The following is a 9664-nucleotide window of genomic DNA, read 5'->3' on the forward strand; positions in this document are numbered from 1 at the left end:
AACAGCCCAACCGAACGACTATGCCAGCCGATCGGCTAGGCTAACCGATCGACTAGCACTTAGTCCCACAAACTCATGAAGTGTAGTATTGACGAGGTACTGTTCGATCGACTACACCACTCGATTGTAATCATTACTACTCGAATCATGAAATACTATACTTCAAAACACTTAGACTTTTCGAAACATTGGAATGTCACCCGATCGAACATGCCAGCCGATCGAGTGACGTATTTGAAAACATTGCAATGCAAACCGATCGGTTGGACTAACCGATCGAACAGCTGTTCGATCGGCCAACTTGAAAGGTAGTACAAACTATCATACACAAACACATCCTTCACATCAAAGGAAGAAACAATCCACTTGAAGGAACCAGCCGATCGAGCCAGCCAGCCGATCGAATGGATGTTCGAACGGACTTTCCAACCAATCGAACAGCCCACTCGATCGAACTGCTGTCCGATCGAATGGCCTACTCGATTCAAGTACATTGTTTACTTTTCCGCGTTACTCATCGTTGCGTTATCGAACTATTCAGGCTAACCTATTCTCAGTGCTCCCTTCAATCCACGATCAACCACTGTGAGTATACTCGATCCCTTTTTGCTTTCAGCACTTTTGGGTGTTACATACGTAATCTATCAAAATCACAAACAACACAAACTATTTGAACGCTAACCTACTTGCATGTATTACTTGTCTAAATGATTGCTGTTTATTATGTTTACACGTGGAGTGCTATCTACCTGCTTTAGCAACATAGTACTATAGTTTGGACTCAGCACCCGTTCCCACGGGGGTTGCTAAGGACAATTACTTGCATGGATTACGGTGGTAATCATGTACTGCGAACTGTCTCGGACAGTCAACTCGAAGTCATTGGTATCGATGGTCCCATGTCGATAATTTACATGCATCGTTTGCCCTTGTGTACGTGCTTGGTTATGCGTAAACTATTCGAACTCTATATGCTATATCAAACTTGTGTACTCACCTTTACATTATATGTATTGACTTTTATTTTAACGTATGTGACAGGTGTTTAAGCTACTAGCGTGCTAGGGAAGCGAGGCAATAATAAGCTTCTAGGAGCCTGTGACCTTAGGACAGTGTCCACGTATCTGTTCCAGGGCCATAATTATCTGTAGATCTTGTACTGGCACCTGTAGTCAGTAAGATTTACGGATAGCCGTCTAGAGGTCTTAAAACAATATTTATTTCGGTCTGTAATAATTAAGAACATGAGTTGTCGGAACAGTTCCCATATTGTTTGGTTGATTTCTATGATAACTTGTTATTATTTGGGACACGGTATGGGACGTGTTATATAACTGAATTGTATGATAGTTGTTGTGGAAACTTCTGAACAATCTGTTTCGCTCAGTGCCGCGCCCCGATGATTCCGCCATCGGTTGGGGTGTGACAGATACGCTATAATACGATATTAAGTTAAAAATGTGATACGATACGGCACGATGCGCTATAATACGATACTTAACGATAAAAAAATAATAAAGATTTTAAAACTCATTAAAACAAAAATAACCAACAATAAACACCAATAACAAACCCAAAACACCAAAAACCAAATACAACACACCAAAATTCAAACCTCAAAGAATCAGTGCCTTAATACGGATCGTATAGCCCTATACAATCCGTATTACCCAGCCGCCAGGCAACCCCCGTACCTGTCAGTCTGCCATGTCTTAACTTTATCCAATACGGATCGTATAGGCCTATACGATCCGTATTGAATTGTCAAAGCGTGTAGATAGAATGGCTGGTGTGCCAATAGAATCTTCCTTAAAAAAAGAATATTACATACATATCTACATCTATATTACTAAGGGTGATAGGAGTGGTTAAACACTTGAGAGTGGCAAACTAAAAAATCAACCAATGAGAGTGTGCCATGTCAATCAATGAAAAGTGTTTAAACTTTGGTTAAAAGTGTTGACAATGGTTTAGACATTTGGTGAAGTGGTAAACTTTTAAAAAAAAGGAAAAAGGTGTGATTTGTTGAGAGATGGAATGGACCCCACCCACACACCCCCTCTCTCTCTCCTTCCTCCCCTCACCGCGTCGGCTTCCCCTCCCCGATCCAAGCGTTTGTCGGCAACGACAAAGTGTAGGCGGCGGTGTTTGCCGCTCGGCAAAACCGTTTGCCGACCACTTTGCCGCTCCACTCCTAACACCCTAAATAATGCATACTAGATGAGCAACAAGCAATAACATTATATATTCAGTTGTTTTATTTATAACCATGTGAACCTCGTCAGCCTTTTTTTTTGTTTTTTTCTCAACCGGTTCGGGTTTTTTAGGAAGGATTAGAACCGATTTTAGCCAAACAGGTTTGGGCTAGAAACCAGATTGAACCTAAAATAAACCGAATCTCCCGGAACCGATTAGGGTTGGGGAAACTAAAACATTTTTTTATTTAATTTTTATTTTGTAATATTATAGTTTAAGGTTTTTTTATTAGTGTCATTTTTACTATTTCGTCTACATTTCCATTAAATTTCATTCAAAATCGGCATGTCCCTATCACATAGCGCAACCGTGACTTCTAGTTTATTAAAAAAATGGGTTATCTAAAGTCTAAACATACCCCACCTCCCTCAATTTTATTGTAATCAATGAAAACAACAAATCATATGGTTTTCATGTAGCTAAAAGTATGGTTTTCATATAGCTTTTAGCCTTTTAGTGTGTAAAGGAACAAAAATATTACTTACAGACTAGTTAAAGAGCAAGTAAAAAAGAAAATTAATATGTTTAATAGAACCAACTACGTTAAATACAACCCTTATAGAAAAGTGTATAAAAGCAAAAAGTGTAGTAATATCGAAAGTTGCAATTTGGACATCTGCCCGATAATTACAAAACAATAAAAATGCCATATTGCGTGCCTGTCTGAACCATTGAACCAAATACTTTTGAAAAAGGGACCAAAATGATACTTTTGATAAAGTGCTTGTTTTAACCCGAGCCTATTTTGCTCATAACTTGGTTGACCTGGTACTCGACCTGAGCTCCCTGTTTTGCTAGGCTTAGCGACACGGCAACCTTTTTCTTCCTTTTTAAATGACTAATAAGTGACGCCTTTCATTCAAGACGGGTCAAATTACGAAGCAGGAAGGTGGTTAGCAGACCCCATCACCCCTTTGCAGATAAAAGAATGACCGTAAACTGTAAATAATTCAAGTATTGCAGTTTATAACACAACTTAACATACATATTCAACACTAAACCATAAAGAATGTGTATAAAATACAACAAATCAATTGCAGATCAAGAGTTATGAATACAAGTAAGAAAGAGAAGACTCAAGTCCATAATAGCAGCAGCAGCAGCAGCAGAATGTTTAAGCTTCTACAGACATAATTCATAAGCACCAACCACAATTCACCCTGGACACCACCATATGCTTCCTCAAGTAAAGAATGCACACCCACAAACAACCAACTTTCTAATCTAAAAAACTTAATAAGGCTACGTATTGTATGAGTTTTTATAAATAATCCGTAACATTCAAAGATCCTCGGTAGTACATCAGAAGTTCAGGTTCATTCCATTTACCTTCTGCAACCCTGGTCAGATACAACATTCATGGTGTTCATCGACTGTCTTCTGGGCAGTCCAATTATCTCCCTCACTTTTCACAGACAGTTTCCATGCTGCACACCAAGACACAAACCATTAATCCTTCGGAACTTGAAAAAAGAAAAACATCTTCTGAAAACTCTGTTATGTTACTTTCTTGTAGGTCCAGTTACACATTTAAGTTTACTGGTTTGACATTCTACAGTCAAAACACGAACCAATACGAATACAGACACATCAACCCTGAAAATATTAACAACTCCACAAATACTATATGCATGGGTTATTTGGTAAATCGCCAAAAATACAGTCTAATTGTTCTGTAACACCGTAAACATATGACCAAACAATTTATTTATCTTCAAAAACAAAATGATCCAAAACAATCTCTCTGTGCATAATCCACACCAGAAAAGAAAAGAAAAACATGATACTGCTTATTTCAAATCAATCTCTATTCTGTCAAAACAAGCAACTGAGGTAAAAGCAGTGTTGTAAGAATTGGTAGACGCTAGTCGGTCGGTGGGCTACCGACTAGCGATTAATTAAGATTAATGGGGATTAATCGGATTGGGATTTTTAAATGTATTTTTTTAGTTTTATACACACACACACATTTTTATATGTAATTTTTAAGTAGACATGTTTTAACCCCCTCATTGACCCATTTTTTAAGTAATCGAAGGGAATTTATATAGTTTGGTCGAAATTTGGCCGGAATCTGGTCGAAATTTGGCCAGAATAGGGCGACCGTTGACAGCCTAGCGATTAATCGGCCATTACTCGATGAACCTCCAATTAGTGATTAATTGGAGACTAATCGAAGCCCAGGCGGCATTTTTACAACCATGGGTAAAAGATCAAGACCCAATTCAGAGATACATGAACTATCATAATCAAGACTCGTACAATGTAATCTCCTATATAGCGATGTATTAGATATCAAACAAGCACACAAAGTAACCAACTAACTGTACAAATATCTACATAACAGACTACAATTAACTGTAACAATGTTCAAATCATGCAAGTATATAAGTATTTAGGATTAGTCTAGTTTGCTGTTCAAAATAAAAAACTGTAACAATATCTATAAGCCCCACCCTTGGGCGTTGTCCGCCATGTGTCGTCCTAGTCAGCCAAGGGGCGTTTTGAAGAAAAGGGCTTAGTGGGATAATGCCACCACCCTTGGGCGTTGTTCGACACGTGACACTCCTATAATTACCCAATATTTTTTTTAATTATTAAAACAAATAATATTCAACTAAAACAGTGATTGGTCAGTGGTTTTCATCTTGGGCGTGGAAAATACAACGCCAAACAGCCAAAATTCAAAAAAAACGCCCCGGGGGCCATGGCCGGGCGTGTTTGGACGTTTTCGGGCTTAAAAACGCCCCATATTCTAATGACTACATACGGTCTAACAGACTAAAACGATAACAATATCTTAATAGACTGTAATAGTATCCATAACAGACTACAACTAACTTTTCAAATATCCTTAACATCAGCTTCTAGAAAAATGAAATAACTAAAAGCTCAATACAAATACAAACAAGAGAATCATACCAGGAACGCTCTTTCTAGGGGAATATGGAGGCAAAGTATGACCGAAAATCGCCCGACCGAGAACCGACAAACTCGAAACAATTCCAGCCACATAAAACAACATAACCAATCCAAGAACCCACGGCATCAACAAAAACCCTATAATAAACGTTATCGAGCCACACAACATCAACGCCAACGATATACCTAACAACATAGACGCGAATCCGGCCGGAGTAATCTGCGAGAGCGGCGCCGGCCGCGGATGCCGCCGTGAGGCCACCGTAGGGTCGCCGGAAAAGTGAACCGGCGTAGGATGGCGGATTAAGTTGAGGATTAAAGCGGATAACTCGTGGAAAACCCTAGAGTTTTGATCTTGGTGATGGTGAGGTTGTGTTGTCATTATTTTGTTTAGATCTAAGAGGAAATTACTCGTCATCAGGAATTTATTATGGAATAATAATAATACTCGATTTGAATGAATTATTGGCGCAAATCGAGGTCAGTTGAAAGTGAATCTGATAATTCTTCTGCAAGTGGATTTTGATGTTGCTTTTGGATTACTACATATGCAGTGATGAGGATGAGAGATTTCAAGAGTTGAAGTAACGTTTTGGACAGGGGAAGTTTGGGGAATTTATGAGGACGGGTTATCTTCGTTCAAAGAGAACAAGATAACGTAAAAAATGTAAACAAGTATGTTACAAGTTTGGTCCTTATGCTATTCACCACGCTTCAGGTTTAGTTCATCTTTTTTGTGTTGCTTTTCTTATCCATAATTGATGATGTCCTCTTGTGGTTCATGTGGCTTATGGTATCCTAAATGGATGAACATGTTAGAGAATACCACAGAAATATTAAATTCACTTTAATAAAAGAACTTACTTTATCTCTATGTTATTACCGAAAGAGTTGCTTATCTCTTTGATGGTTAGGCTAGTTTTTCTTTGTTATGGTTTGCACTTGAATCAACTTTAGGATCTTGACTAAATATTGTATGGTTTGTACACTTGGCTTACATCCGACCATGTTGATGTCTAGTTGTTGTCCATTAAGATATTCATCAACCTCTAAACCACATGGTTTGCTATATCCTTAAAAGCGATAAATTAGAGTCTTAATGATGTGCTATATACAACACAAGACCTTTAACTAGATATCACCCCCCCCCTCTGAATTTTCTACGATCACCATCGCAACTAAGTAACTATCGTCATTATCTAAAGAACAAAAAGAGGTTTAGAAGTGAAGCTATAAAATATAGGTTATGTGAATCTAGGAACTTCAGTGGACACTCTATATAAGGTGTTACATAGAATGAATTCACTTAATTTTTAACAGGTAATTGTTTCGAGTCATTGTTCCAAATCATTGTTATCCTCATTTCAAATATTTTGATTTATTGACTTCGTTTATGCATTTATTTCTTCACTATATAAAAATTAATAAAATAAAAAATAGAACACATAGTGATATAGATAATGTTCCTTTATTTACGGCCTAGTGGTAAGAGGCTTGAATTTTCCAATGGAGACTCAAATTCAATTTCTAATTGTGTTATATGGGGTGGATATAGGCAATGAATGATTAGAACTAGGCCTTGTGTGAGGTTGTCACTTAGATCCCCGAGCCCAACCGGGTTTTCGTCCTACCGTGTGTTACGCCAGAGAGTTCTGCTCTTGTGGTGGCTCAAGTGACAGTTGACGGTATGGTTTCCAAAGGATCGCCCAAGAAAAGACAAACTTTGAAGTCGGCGTGGGTCTGGTTAAGACAACATAGCATGGCCAAAATGGGGTAATACGGGGCTCTTCGATTTAAAAAGTGTGGTAATCTTCTACATGAAGTTCGTGGTTAAAAAAAATAGTGATATAGATAAGCAAAAGCCAATAAGTTGAAAAAGGCACAAATTTGAATGAATAAAGCATAAAAGATATCTTAGTGTGCTCAAAGTGCAACTTGATGAATAGTACGAGGACTGGAATTTAAGGTTTTCAAAGGAAAACAGATTGGATAAGAGACGGAGCGTGGGTAAACGCGCCAGTCATGTTGGACCAGTGTCGGCGATGATGGATGACGTAGAACCTTATCTAACTTGAGCCTGCAGACCACACGGTTACGATCGTCGCACCACGGTAGCGCGTGCGATTCCACCGCCAATTTCATTTTCATTTGCTCCCAGAAGTCAAAAGTGTACATTTGTTCGACTACATGCGGGTTCACGGGAAGAATTTGAGGAGCAAGCTAAAAGAGTTGCAATTCAAAAAAAAAAAAAAAAAACATATATAAAATTTTTATCGAAAAACTATTATCCTCTCATATATCCATCTTTTTATATGTGTATTGATATAATCGGGTGGTTTCGCTGGTGGTACGATAATAATTCAGTGATCCAAATTTATCATTTAGAAAAATAGATATATATATATATATATATGTATATTTATAGAGGCCGGTTATCATACAAATACTCTAATCGTACATTATGTACGCTTCGTCTACAACCGTCGGATCATCTTCCTTAAACAGCGCGTTTTTCTATTAAATTTATCAACATAGGATTCATAAAAAAGAAACCGCCAAGGTTAAAAACGTCAAACTTAAGATCAAAACACCTGATAACGGCAAACAAAACCTCAAAAATCATAACGAAAGATCCTAAATCAAAACCAAAAACGAAATTAGAACAATTAACCAAAAATCGATCGATTGTTATTCACCAAATCGATCGATTCCTATTCACCAAAATCTTCTGAGAAAATGAACTTCTGATGAATTTAGAAATTCTGTATGCACTGACTATCGAAGAAGATGATGCAGTTTGTCAAATCATGTGCGAAAGCATCGACAATGCAAATGCGAATTCGGTATAAAAAAGAATTCTTTGACATTTCATATAGTTTGCAAATTTATGGGATGCATGTGCGATATCAGGTAAAAAAGTTAAGAATTCTTTGAGATTTCATATAGTTTGCGAATTTCAGGATAACGCACATGCGATTTCAAAACCTTACAAAATCTCTTCATATAGTTTGCGATTTCAGATAAATTACACATGCGATATCATAAAAAAATGATATTTAAATGTTTGTTTCTTACAGTTTGCGAATTACTTTCGAATCAAGTGCAATTTCGAATAAGGAAGAGTGCAAAAAAAAAACCTTAAAAAAATACTTTGTAATAAAAATACAAAAAAAAACTACCAATCTTAAAAGCTAAAAATGATATTATTTTATATAAAAAAACTTAATTTATTAACGATGTGACTATAATTTGACATGTAATAATGAATTTTACAATAAATACTACTGAACTTACCATCCTACCTATATAATAAATTTACTATATTAATATAAAAAACCTTGATAACTACCTTCCATATTAAGACATAGAAGACCAAATAAAACACACATAAAAACACAGACAACAAAAATGGCATATGAAGATATAGAAAAAATCAAAAACATTGCAATCAAAGAGCTATTGTCAACTCGCACGTTGACAGAAATAAGCACTGATGTCACCTCTTCTCATCTGGTTCTTGATGTGCAGGGCAAAATCCTTGAACAAATCAAGAACAATCAAGCAGTATGGGAAAAGCTACTTCAAGAACCACCATCAAGCTTCAGAGACACAGCTTTGGATCACATAAAAGAGCAATCTCGAGCTGATGACTTAGCCTTCTCTTTCCTGGCAGATGCTCTAAACACTGTGAAGGAGAAGATGGAGTTCAGCTCTACTGAACGTGACAAAATCTTTGCTTCAAGTAACTAAATTTCTGTTTATTCGTTTTATGGTTGTAGTGTTGGGTGTCGAATCCAGCAAATAAAATAAAATAAACCTACTTGACACACTAAATAGTATGAGTGGAAGTCAGGTTCGTGTCCACAGGGATATAGATTAACGAATTATGCCAAAACGTTTTAGACACAGATACGGCTGTTTTGAAAGGGGGTTTTAAATTTAAACTAGAATGTAAATAAAAAAAATTAATTTTAGATTAAAAAGAAAAGCTAATTAAAGTGGTTGGAAAAATTCAGATGTTAAAAACGAATTTCAACACCAGGGCAATTTCTTGATTCGGTTCGACTTACGATCATTAACGGTCACGGTGCAATGATCCTTTTAAATAATAGTTTGTATCAATACTAGACGTCACGCAGTTCGGACATCCACTCTATCTAATGTCTAACCAAGCGCAGTTCGTTGATTAGAGCCAACCCACTACTCTAAACTCACGCCGTTCGGATTTTAGCTGTGGGTTGCGGGATAGAAGTATCAATTACAATCAAACACTCACGCCGTTCGGAGTGTTTAACTATATTGTATGATTCTATAATAATTTTGGGTTCATAGACAAACTCAAAATATTATTTGTTCCTTGTATCAAAAATTAAAACTTTATTAGGGTTCTAAAAATTGATTGAACTTTATTAGAAAAATTAATAAGTTGATCAGGTTTATTAACAATCTAATATTTTCCGGATCGAATCCGTATTAAAAACAAGAA

General features: G+C 36.8%; 1 protein-coding gene across 1 annotated transcript; it reads right to left on the reverse strand.

Moving 5' to 3' along the window:
• Positions 1–3202: 3202 nt before the first annotated feature.
• LOC110865151 lies at positions 3203–6047 on the reverse strand. Its single transcript, XM_022114371.2, has 2 exons — positions 5179–6047; positions 3203–3683 (listed from the first exon to the last, which is right to left on the reverse strand). The coding sequence occupies exons 1-2, from the start codon at positions 5594–5596 to the stop codon at positions 3601–3603; spliced, it is 501 nt and encodes a 166-aa protein (XP_021970063.1). The 5' UTR covers positions 5597–6047; the 3' UTR covers positions 3203–3600.
• Positions 6048–9664: the final 3617 nt, after the last annotated feature.

Source organism: Helianthus annuus, chromosome 6 (genome assembly GCF_002127325.2).
Source record: "Helianthus annuus cultivar XRQ/B chromosome 6, HanXRQr2.0-SUNRISE, whole genome shotgun sequence".
In the NCBI taxonomy this organism is placed as follows: Eukaryota; Viridiplantae; Streptophyta; class Magnoliopsida; order Asterales; family Asteraceae; genus Helianthus; species Helianthus annuus.